Raw genomic sequence first — 13,482 nt, forward strand, 5'->3', positions numbered from 1 at the left:
AATTTTGTCACAATTATATGTCTATAGTAAATATTGTCAAAATATTGTGACTATAGAAAATATTATTAACATTTTATTTCTATAGAAAATTTTGTCATGATTTTATTTCTATAGACAATTTTGTCAAAATTTTATTTCTATAGAAAATTTTGTCAAAATCGTAATTCTGTAGAAAATTTTGTCAAAATCGTAATTCTATAGAAAATTTTGTCAAAATTGTATTTCTATAGAAAATTTGTCAAAATTTTACTTTTATGGAAATTTTTTTCAAAATTTTATTTTCATGGAAATTTTTTTCAAAAATTTAGTTTCATGGAAAATTTTTTTAAAAATTTATTTTTTTGGAAAATTTTTTGAAAATTTTAGTTCTATAGAATATTTTGTCAGCATTTTATTTCTATAGACAATTTCGTTAAATTGTATTTATGTAGACAATTTCGTCAAAATGTTATCGCTACAGTAAATTTTCTCAAAAGTTTATTTCTATGGAAATTTTTCTCAAAAGTGTATTTCTATAGAAAATTTTCTCAAAATTTTATTTCTATAGAAAATTATATCAAGATTTTATTTCTATAGAAAATTATATCAAGATTTTATTTCTATAGAAAATTTTGTCACAATTTTATGTCTATAGAAAATATTGTCAAAATGTTATTTTTATAGATAATTTTGTTATTGGAAAAAATATTAAAACAAATCAATAATCGATTGTTTCTATGACCTCAAGCCGAACAAAATTAATAATCAGAATTTTATTTCTATAGAAAATTTTATCAAATTTTATTTCTATAGAAAATTTTGTCAACATTTTATGTCTATAGAAAATTTTGTCAAAATTTTGCACCTATAAAAAATTTTGTCATAATTTTATTTCTATAGAAAATTTTGTCAAAACTATATGTCTATAGAAAATTTTGTTAAAATGTTATGTCTATAGAAAAATTTATCAAAATTTTATGTCAATAGAAAATTTTGTCAACATTTTATGTTTATAGAAAATTTTGTCAACATTTTGTACCTATAAAAAATTTGGTCAAAATTTTATTTCTATAGAAAATTTTTTCAAAATTTTATTTGTATAGAAAACTTTCTCAAAATTTTAGTTCTATAGACAATTTTATCAAAATGTTATTTCTATAGAAAATTATACAAATTTTTTATTTCTATGGAAAATTTTGTAAAAATTTATTTGGATATAAAATTTTGACAAAATTTTATTTTGATAGAAAATTTTGACAACATTTTGTTTCTATAGAATTATATTTCAACATAAAAATTTATTTGATTTCTATTGCAAATTTTCATAAAATTTTATTTCTATGTAAAATTTTGTAAAAATTCTATATCTATGAAAAATTTGCTCAAAATTTTATTTCTTTAGAAAATTGGGGTTTTATTAAAAAAAATGATTTGGACAATACAAATAAATGGAAAACCGAAAACTGTTTTTAAATAAGTTATGAAGAGACCGAAGTAAAATATACTTAATTGAATGAATTAAATCAAAGTTCATTAATTTGACTTTATTTGACTTAAATTGAAATGAAATTCATTGTAACTGGATGGTTAATTAATTGATATGATTTAATAGTAAATTTATTAAGATTTTACTATGAAAAAACAACTAGAGCTCTCCACCAAATAAAAAGAGGTTAAATTCCTACTAACTAATCAGATTCCATTTTGTTGGTTGAAATAAAGTTCTCTTCTTTATAAGTCTCATATTTTATGCCACTTAATTAGCAGACTTCATCTCATTTTTACGAGGAAAATTATCATCATTGCTACCAGGCCAGAGATGGAGGGGATGGCAACATTATTATCATGACCATAACTGTTGGCTACATTATAGATAACCAGACTCTGCGAGTGTCATGTCGTCTTTTCCAGAATTTGAAATATTTATATTCTGAAATATTTATAACCTTCATCTAGTTAGCCACTCAACCAGCCAGCCAGCTAGCCAACCAACCAGTCAGCCAGCCTTCCATTCAGCCTGTCTGTTTGCCTAGTAATCTCAAAAAAAAAATAAAAAAACGGAATAAAATGAAATAGTTAAGGCATAATAAAACAAAACAAAAAACTTAAGCATGCTATTTATTTTCTATTTATGAGCAATTCCCCTAACAAGTATCCAATTTTACAAATTCTCCTTGGTGATGGTTAGTTCTTTTATTTTTGGTAACACAGGGTAATACTTACTTTGCCGCAATTTATAAATTCCACTGCTGTCTCACGAAACATAAAATATACAAAATCGCCTTGGGTAAAGGAGCTGACAAAATTTGGTGCTGCAAAAAATAAAACACAGAGAACGGATTAAACAAAAGGAATTAGTAAAAGCTGATGAAAAGAAATTTATTAAGAGATTTGTTATATTTCACAGTGCTTCATTTTGGGTTATGTATGTATTTTCGGTGATCTTAATAATAAATTTAGTTTATTTAAGAGAGATTCTATTACAAAGCCTATTGTCATATTCATTGGTCATTATTACAACATTCCACGCAGGCTCAGCCATTTTTTGTTCACTAATAGAAAAAAAAATATATACCAAAATCATGAACGGATGGTAATGTTCATGTACACGAAAAATTAAAAAGGAATGTCCATGGTATTGTCTACAGACGTTCACGAACGGCTTAAATTTTTGTTTTTTTTTTTTTTTTTTTGTTTTTTGTTTTCTTTGCCAAGAAAAATCTTAAACTATTCGGTAAATGGTAGATTTTTTACCGTTTGGAAGATTGGAAGAACTCTTAATGGCTAGGTAGGTTTTGTAAAATATTCCTCTTCAGCTAAAAGGTAATTCAAAAAAATTTTATAGAAATAAAATTTTGACAAAATTTTCTTTAGAAATAAAATTTTGACAAAATTTTCTTTAGAAATAAAATATTGACAAAATTTTCTATAGAAATAAAATTTTGACAAAATTTTCTTTAGAAATAAAATTTTGACAAAATTTTCTATTGAAATAAAATTTTGACAAAATTTTCTATAGAAATAAAATTTGGTTGTTGGTTAAGCTACACTTGTAGTTTAGTCAATGCATGACTTTAAGCTGAGATCAAACAAAAAAAAAACAACAATAACGATTGAAGAGAAGCCAACAATAGCAAACAAAACGAATGAAGATAGAGGAAGCACGCTCAAAAACAAACCCAGCCAAATACATTCAAATCGATGATTTGAGTTTGGCAAAGGAAAAGAGATATGCTGGCAAATCTTTTCCTCTGTTGGTTAAGCTATACTTGTAGTTTAGTCAATGCATGGCTTTAAGCTGAGATAAAAAAAAAAAAAAACAATAATAAAAATAAAATTTTGACACAATTTTCTATGAAAATAAAATTTTGGCCAAAGTTCGATAGAAATAAAATTTTGACAAAATTTTCTATGGAAATAAAATTTTGACAAAATTTTCTATGGAAATAAAATTTTGGCCAAAGATTCAATAGAAATCCAATTTTGACAAAATTTTCTACAGAAATAAAATTTTGACAAATTTTCTCTGGAAATAAAATTTTGACAAAATTTTCTATAGAAATAAATTTTTGGCACAATTTTCTATAGAAATAAAATTTTGACAAAATATTCTTTAGAAATAAAATTTTGCCAAATTTTCTATAGAAATAAAATTTTGACAAAATTTTCTATAGAAATAAAAATTTCACAACATTTTCTTTAGAAATAAAATGTTGAAAAAATTTTCCTATAGAAATAAAATTTTTTCTATAGAAATAGAATTTTGACAAAATTTTCTATAGAAATAAAATTTTGACAAAATTTTCTACAGAAATAAAATTTTGACAAAATTTTCTACAGAAATAAAATTTTGACAAAATTTTCTATAGAAATAAAATTTTGACAAAATTTTCTATGAAAATAAAATTTTGGCCAAAGATTCAATAGAAATAAAATTTTGACAAAATTTTCTATAGAAATAAAATGTTGACAAAATATTCTTTAGAAATAAAATATTGACAAAATTTTCTATAGAAATAAAATTTTGGCCAAAGATTCAATAGACATAAAATTTTGGCAAAATTTTCTATAGAAATAAAATTTTGACAATTCTGAGATAGGGAAATTTCAAGTTTTTGCTAGAGATTTCACTCGTGCCAAAAATAATCCACCAAAATTTTAAGAAAGATTTTACCAAAAATCTACCAAATTAAACCAAAATATTTTGAAGTTGTTGATCAAATTTTTGTGGTTAGTACATACAAAAATTTTATTTTATTTGAAATAAATGTTTTATATTTTTATAGAAAAGTTTATTTTTATAGAAAATTTTGTGAACATTTTATTTTTATAGAAAATTTTGTCAAAATTTTATTTTTATAGAAAATTTTGTCAACATTTGATTTCTATAGAAATCGTTCCCAAAAATTCTATTTTTGCAAAAATGTATTTCTATAGAACATTTTTGGCAATTTTTTATAGTAAATTCTTGCAAAACTTTATTTCTATGAACATTTTTGTAAAATTTTATTTCTAAGAAAATTTTTGCAAAATTTCATTTCTATAGAAAATTTCGTCATAATTTTATTCCAGTAGAAGATTTGGTTAAAATTTTATTTCTATAGAAAATTTTACCTCTCAATAGGAAAGTCCATCAATAAGAGTTTTATGGCCAAATTTTGGAAAATCGGGTAATGCATACGTAGATATTAAAGATCTGTATTTTTTATTTTTAAATAAAAATCTTACTGAATTAGTAGTATATTTTTGGAACTGCATAAAATTGTTGTTTTAATGTTATTTTTATACATAATTTAATTCCTTGTGCTTTTATTTAATTCCTTAAATTTTATTTCTATAGAACATTTTTTTATCATTTTTTTATTTCTATCGAAAATTTTGTCAAAATTTTATTTCTATAGAACATTTTGTCAAAATTTTATTTCTTTAGAAAATTTTGTCAAAATTTCATTTCTATAGAAAATTTTTTCAAAATTTAATTTTTATAGAAAATTTTTTTCAAAAAATTTTTTTTTTTTTATAAAAAATTTTGTTAAAATTTTATTTCTATAGAAAATTTTGCAACATAAGCTTTTTGTTGTCAGATCTACACCGTGTGTTCTCCGTTTGACACCACTTGTGTGTTGATTCACTTTCATGAACGGATTATTTTGAAACATGTGGGCCGTTCATGAGTTTTTCAGTCCAATAAGGGATGGATTTGCCGATTAATTGACTTTTAGTCAAAAATAAAATCAAAGTCAACTGTTTGTAGTCTTTGACTTTGACTGAATGATTTTTTATATGTTTTGGAAATTGAGTCAAATCGACTGACGAAAAAGTCGAAAATTCAACATTGAATGAAAACGAGAACATAATGAGAAAACCAATTAGCTCGCATTTAAAATTGTAATTAATTTACAATTTTATTTCTATAGAAAATTTTGTCAAAATTTTATTTCTATAGAAAATTTTAGCAAAATTTTATTTTTATTGAAAATTTTGTAAAAATTTTATTTCTTTAGAAAATTTTGTCACAATTTTATTTCTGTAGAAAATTTTGTCAAAATTTTATTTCTGTAGAAAATTTTGTCAAAATTTTAGTTCTATATAAAATTTTTTCAAAATTTTTTTTATAAAAAATTTTGTTAAAATTTTATTTCTATAGAAAATTTTAGCAAAATTTTATTTCTATTGAAAATTTTGTAAAAATTTTATTTCTAAAGAAAATTTTGTCTAAATTTTATTTCTATGGAAAATTTTGTCAAAATTTTATTTCTGCAGAAAATTTTGTGAAAATTTTATTTCAATAGAACATTTTGTCAAAATTTTATTCCTTTAGAAAATTTCGTCACAATTTTATTTCTATCGAAAATTTTGTCAAAATTTTATTTCTATAGAAAATTTTGTCAAAATTGTATTTCTATAGAAAATTTTGTCAAAATTTTATTTCTATAGAAAATTTTGTCAACATTTTATTTCTATAGAAAATTTTGTTAAAATTTTATTTCTATAGAAAATTTTAGCAAAATTTTACTTCTGTAGAAAGTTTTATCAAACTTTTATTTCTATCGAAAATTTTGTCAAAATTTTATTTCTATAGAACATTTTGGCAAAATTTTATTTCTTTAGAAAATTTTGTCAAAATTTCATTTCGATAGAAAATTTTGTCAAAATTTCATTTTTATAGAAAATTTTTTTCAGATTTTTTTTTTTATAAAAAGTTTTGTTAAAATTTTATTTCTATAGAAAATTTTGCAACATAAGCTTTTTGTTGTGAGATCTACCCCGTGTGTTCTCCGTTTGACACCACTTGTGTGTTGATTCACTTTCATGAACGGATCATTTTGAAACATGTGGGCCGTTCATGAGTTTTTCAGTCCAATAAGGGATGGATTTGCCGATTAATTGACTTTTAGTCAAAAATAAAATCAAAGTCAACTGTTTGTAGTCTTTGACTAAATGATTTTTTATATGTTTTGGAAATTGAGTCAAATCGACTGACGAAAAAGTCGAAAATTCAACATTGAATGAAAACGAGAACATAATGAGAAAAAATGATTCAACTTGGAAGAAATGATTCTCGTATGTAATTTCCATAAATTAGCATATAAGACCCAAATTTAATCATTTCACCCAGCCAGATCTTACTAGAGACTATGGAAATGTGGATTAGCCAACACTGAAACATATGTATAGTCAGGCTTGTAAGATGGGTATCTGACATTTTCTTTTCAAAAGCATAATAATACCAATTCCTTAATGTTCATGTCCAATTAGCTCGCATTTAAAATTGCAATTAATTTACAATTTTATTTCTATAGAAAATTTTGTCAAAATTTTATTTCTGTAGAAAATTTTGTCAGAATTTTTTTTCTTTAGAAAATTTTGTCACAATTTTATTTCTATCGAAAATTTTGTCAAAATTTTATTTCTATAGAAAATTTTGTCAAAATTTCATTTCTATAGAAAATTTTGTCTAAATTTCATTTCTATAGAAAATTTTTTTTTATGAAAAATTTTGTTAAAATTGTATTTCTATAGAAAATTTTGCAACATAATTTTTTTGTTGTCAGATCTACAACGTGTGTTCTCCGTTTGACACCACTTGTGTGTTGATTCACTTTCATGAACGGATCATTTTGAAACATGTTGGCCGTTCATGATTTTTTCAGTCCAATAAGGGATGGAGTTGCCGATTAATTATCAAAATTTGTTTCTATACAAAATTTTGTTTCTATAGAAAATTTTGTCAAAATTTTATTTCTATAGAAAATTTTGTTAAAATTTTATTTATATAGAAAATTTTGTCAAAATTTTATTTCTATAGAAAATTTTGTCAAAATTTTATTTCTATAGAAAATTTTGTCAAAATTTTATTTCTATAGAAAATTTTTTAAAACTTATATTTCTATAGAAAATGTTGTCAAACAATTTAAAACAAAATTTTATTTCTATAGAAAATTGTGTGGAAATTTTATTTCTATAGAATTTTCTATAGAAAATGTTGTCAAAATTTTATTTCTATAGAAAATTTTGTCAAAATTTTTTTTCTATAGAAAATTTTGTCAAAATTTTATTTCTATAGAAAATTTTGTCAAAATTTTATTTCTATAGAAAATTTTGTCAAAATTTTATTTGTATAGAAAATTTTATCAACATTTTATTTCTATAGAAAATTTTGACAAAATTTTACTTCTATAGAAAATTTTGTCAAAAATTTATTTTTATAGAAAATTTTGTCCAAATTTTATTTCTATAGAAAAATTTGTACAAATTTTCTTTCTAGAGAAAATTTTGCTACATAAGTTTTTTGTTGTCAGATCTACACTGTGTGTTCTCCGCTTGACACCACATGTGTGTTGATTCACTTTCATGAACGGATCATTTTGAAACATGTGGCCGTTCATCAAAGTCGACTGTTTGTAGTCTTTGACTTTAACTAAATGATTTTTTATATGTTTTGGAAATTGAGTCAAATCGACAGACGAAAAAATCGAAAATTCAACATTGAATGAAAACGAGAATATAATGAAATATTTCTATGATAATTCTGAGAGTATGTGTAGGCAAAATAAGTTATTACAAATGTTTTTTTAAGCGGCATTGAAAAGAAACTTTTCGACCAATCGATTTTTTGTCATAAAAAAATAAAAAAGTCAAAATCTACTAATCTTCAAATTAGACTATTCGACTTTTGCTAATTTTTTGAAAATGGTTGACATTGGATGGAAAGGGAAATATAATGAAATTAAAAAAAAAAATAGGATAAAATTAAATAAAATATCTCATAATATCTCATAAATTCTGTAACCATTCACATGTGCTGTTTGTCTGTGGCTGTATTTGTGTGCGTGTAATAGATAATAAAATATTATATTATAATGGCATGTATCCTTAGCAAAAATATGAGCCATAAAAACATATAAACAAATTATTAATCATATTTTATAGTAGCACGAGAAGATAAGAGAACATTTAACCTTATGGCAATGAACTCAAACTCTTGCATTTCTACTTTCATTAGACTCCAAAAATGGTGTGAAAATTTTTGGCCTGAAGGCTGCTTATGTTGTGTTTTTTTTTTGTTTTTGTCTTCTGATGATTACATGAATTTATTACCATATACAAGTGAATTTTCTCTCACTTTTTATATTAGGAATATGAGGAGGGGACTTTGTACACATATACATTTTTCCAAGATATTTTTTGTTGAGAAAAACATTTCTGAGATTTTAATTTAAATTTTATTTGCTTTAAATTTAATTTTATTTTATAGAAAAATAAATAAATAACACATTGTTTATCATAAAGAATAAATAAGTCCTTATCAATAAAGATAATCAAATGTTTTGCAAATGTTTATTGATGTCATTGAACACTAGAGGCATAAAACAAAATAAGCACTTCTACAATTTATGAGAATTCCTCTATCAATGTCAAAATGTTTTCTACAAACAAAAAAAGAAAATATTTATATATAAGCAACAAACGCCAACGATAAGACTATCACCAGTAGTTGTTATAAAAAAAACTATAGAAAATAAGGGGAATCCCTCATCCTAGGTTGAAACCTTATACACACACACACACAAATACAACACAAACATCCATAGACTTGTCCTTTTGCCTATGGACTATCCCAGGTTTTTCTCTATGCATTGAGTCTTGTAGTCTAAACTTAAAAAAAAAAATTGATGGCATTCTAAAAAAAAAAAAACTAACACAAAATGAATTGTATAAATAAACCATAGAAATATGAAAGCCATAAACCTACAACAGCTTTCTTTCTCTTTTCGCTTCTTCTGCTCTTTGTAGAACTATATGGAGAACTAGAATATTTTTGCCATATCATGTCAATGACAGATTGAATGAAATAAATGCTAAAACTATTAGATTATGATTTGAAGGCGGTAATATCATGACGTAGAGTTCAATATAAGAATGTCGGAATATAAATATTTGTACGATGTACAAGTTCATGTCCTTTGATATGTATGCAGGACATGTGCCAATAAAAGTGTAGTCATATTTTCTAACAAATGCTGAACACTTGATAATAGCCATAATAATGATATTGCTTTTTCTCTTGGACCTTATGCCTTTAGGGGAGAACTAAATTAAATGTTTTGAATATTTGTACATGAGGGGGGAGGGGGGGATTCTGGGGGTGGGTAATAAAATAAATGATATTATTTGGAGGAAGGATAAAAAACGCCAATGACTTTATTTAGATTTATTATTTCTTCTTACCCGAAGAGGAAAAATTTAAGATAACTAAATTACCTTAATTTTAGTGCCTGAAAGTATGCAATAATTTAAAACATAAATATATACTCGAGCATGGGGAGTCAGTTAAGCAATATAGCAATGCATGATCGGTGGGTGAAGAAAGCAATAGAGTAGGGGCAGAGAATGAAGCCGGCGAGTCGCGCCAATGATTTTGGCCGCCGCCGACCAGATTTTGCCAGTCAAAGCCGCCACCGAATATGTCGATTCATCTCGACTCAAAATTAGGCGCCAATTAATCAAAAATATTGATTTAAATCAGAAAAAAATTATTAATAATTTTTGTATATTTTTTTGCCAAAATGTTTAACTTTCCACCCACAATCCGTCAGTATCAAGTTACAAAAATTAAGCTCAGAAAATTAAAAATATTAAATTTTGCAAAAAATTTTGCTCAGAAAATTTGAATGAAATGTATATGTGATTGTAAGATTGGTTGTACAGCTAAACACTTTACCATTCGGATAACTTCAAATTGATTTTATAATGGATAATTGTCCGCCGCCGAACAGACAAATTTATATCGGCTTAGCCGTCAAGCCGCCGCCGACGGAGGCAAAAAATTATTGCCAGCCACTGCCGACAAAAATGGGTCGGCTATATTCTCTGAGTACTAGGGTGTCCAAATAACCGGTTTTTTTTGAAAAGACGGTTTTCGGTTTGTCGGAAAATCCGAATTTTTTAAAAACCGGTTTTTGGTTTTTTTATTATGCTCAAAACCGGTTAACAGGTTAAAACCGAAATTATAACAAGTATATACAGCAGTAAGTTCGACCGGGCCGAATCTTAAATACCCACCACCATGAATCAAATATAATAGTTTACTTTGAAAACTCTTCGTCGTAGCGGGTTACTTGATAATATATAGCATTTTAGGGGGTTCGATGACAAATATTTTCCCAAGCAAATCAGTTCAACCAGATACTACCTATGATTTATGAGAATCAATTTTGTTTGAGGTTTAGGGAAATCATAAACATATCGTGTATATGATGAAATAACGCCATGATTTGAAATCTTAAATCTGTAGATTTTTTCCGACATTATTTAAATGAATACGATGAGTAAAATATTACTTTCAATTTCAAGCAATTTTCATGATAAGTGCGCCTGTTATACCACTAAAGAAGTGTTTTCTTTTCTGAGGAACGAAATGACAAGCAAAGTTTTCTTTTGACACAAAATTTTAGAGACAATTGTTGAATCGCTTATCAAAAATTCGGATTAATTTGCTCTAAACGAAAATACTTTAGACGAAAGGGGAATTTCATTTGTCTAAAATTTCATTCCGGTTGAAAATATTTTTTCTTTGGGTGTACCCTCAAGAAGTTAAATCGGTCTATATCGATGCCTTACCAAACGGACCGGTAAAAATAAATGCGATACAGATTTTTGAGGGTCTAAAATTCCAGTATAATTACATTTTTGTGCAAATCCGATAAAAACTACGGTTTCTAGAAGCCCAAGAGTTAAATCTGGATTCGGAGATAAATCGGTCTATGTGGAGGCTATACTAAAACATGGGTCGACACACACCATAGCCGGATTCCAGGAGTCCTAGAAATAAATTCGGGAGTTAGGTCTGTATGAGGGCTATAGCAAAATATGGACCAATAATCACCACATCCTAATGTTCCTCAAATACCTCTAAAATTCCACTTTAAGACGATTTGGGTGAAAACTACGAATTCTAGAAGCCCAAGAAATACAATCGGGAGATCAGTCTATATAGGGGCTATACCAAAACATGGACCGATACAAACCATTTTCGATCCACCTCCTTATGGTCCTAAAATACCTCTGGATTTCTAATTTCCGGCAAATTGGATAAAAACTACGGATTCTAGAAGCCCCAGAAATAAAGTCGGGAGATAGGTATATATGAGGGCTATACCAAAACATGGACCGATAGGCACCATTTGCTACACACCTACTTGTGATCTTAAAATACCTCTAGATTTTCAATTTCAAGCAAATCGGCTAGAAAATATAGTCTCTAGACGCCCAAGAAGTATAATCGGGAGATCGGTCTATATTGGGGTTATACACAAATATGGACCGATACACCTCAATTTCGGCACACTTATTTGTGGTCTCAAAATGCCTCTAGATTTTCAATTTCAGGCAAATCGGATAGAAAATACAGTTCTAGACGCCCAAGAACCAAATCGGGAGATCGGTCTATATGGGGGCTATAACAAAACATGGACCTATACGGACCATTTTCGACACACCTCTTTATGGTCCCAAAATACCTCTAGATTTCCAATTTCAGGCAAATACAGTTTCTAGAAGCCCAAGAAGCAAGATCGGGAGATCGGTCTGTATGGGGGCTATACCAAAACATGGACCGATGGGCACCATTTTCGGCACACCTTTTTATGGTCCTCAAGTACCTCTAGATTTTCAATTTCAGGCAAATTGGATACAAACTACGGTTTTTATAAGCCCAAGACCCCAAATCGAGAAGTCGTTTTATATGGAGACTATATCAAAACTTAGACCGATATAGCCCATCTTCGAACTTGACCTGCCTGCAAACAAAACACCAATCTGTGCCAAATTTCAGGACGATAGCGCCATTATTGAAGGCTGTAGCGTGATTACAACAGACAGACAGAGAGACGGACAGACGGACAGACGGACAAATGTAATCGATGTCGATTGCGAAACACAGTTAATTGATAAACAAATTTAATTAAAAAGTTAATTGGAAATTGGATTGAAATTTAACTTCATAATTGACTGAATCAATTACATGAGTTTCTCAATCGACATCTATTAAATCTTTGATTGAATCAATGAACAAATTAATTGTTTTTTTGCAATCAACATTAATAAATTTTTATTGAATCAATTAAATTTTTAATTGATTCAATCAACAATTTAATTGAAATTTTCAATGCAAATCAATGCAGTTTTTAATCAAATATGCGTTTGATGTCCATTTAAAAGTGTGATTTACACTCGTCGTTCTAGTGATTGAAGACCGTTCAATTAAAAAATAATTGGATCAATTAATTTCGTGATTGAATCATAAAAGTTTTTTTTTATGTACCCTCTCAGTAATGCTGAGTGTTTTAGAGCATCACTATGGGATTTTTACCGTAATGTGGAACGTCGTTCTAACTCGGCTGTAAACGTGAGGCCCCTTGCCATTGCAATCAATATTGAATCGGACAGAACTTAGTGATAGGAGATGTTCACCACTTATTATACCACAATGGACTCATTAGTCTGAATGAACCTGAAATATCGGGCTGCCAATATATCTAACATAAGTTAATTTCCCTTAGAACTACATATATGTGTTCGCCTGAAAGTATACAAAAATTATATTTCATAGCTATATGCTCGCTTTCAGGAAGTAAGCATACATATCAATTAGAAGTGAAAACATTGAAAGAGAAATCAATAATTGGAGTCAATATAGTCAAACGTGGAGATTGGTAGGCAACCAGGGTTGCCATTTTGGTCCGATCGAACCAAAATTGGTCGAAAAAATTATTACATTTTAAATTTGATCCGATGGTCGGACCACATGGAATTTGGTTGATTTTAGTCCATTTTCGTCAAATCGGTAATTTTTCAAAATTTTCAAAATTTTGACAAAAATTTTCTGTAAAAATAAATTTTGACAAAAATTTCTATAGAAATAAAATTTTAACAAAATTTACAATAGAAATAAAATTTTAACAAAATTTTCTATAGAAATAAAATTTTGGCTAAATTATT

At 26.7% G+C, this 13,482-nt stretch overlaps 1 protein-coding gene across 1 annotated transcript in view; it reads right to left on the reverse strand.

Annotated features, from left to right (window-relative positions):
- Nucleotides 1–13,482, reverse strand: part of Sema1a (semaphorin 1a) — a 1,157,214-nt gene that overhangs the window by 136,863 nt on the left and 1,006,869 nt on the right. Inside the window, 1 exon segment of the mRNA XM_075293762.1 lies at nt 2,203–2,291. Within this exon segment, the coding sequence (XP_075149877.1) occupies nt 2,203–2,291 (89 nt within the window).

The sequence above is a fragment of the Haematobia irritans genome, chromosome 2 (genome assembly GCF_050003625.1).
Source record: "Haematobia irritans isolate KBUSLIRL chromosome 2, ASM5000362v1, whole genome shotgun sequence".
NCBI lineage: Eukaryota > Metazoa > Arthropoda > Insecta > Diptera > Muscidae > Haematobia > Haematobia irritans.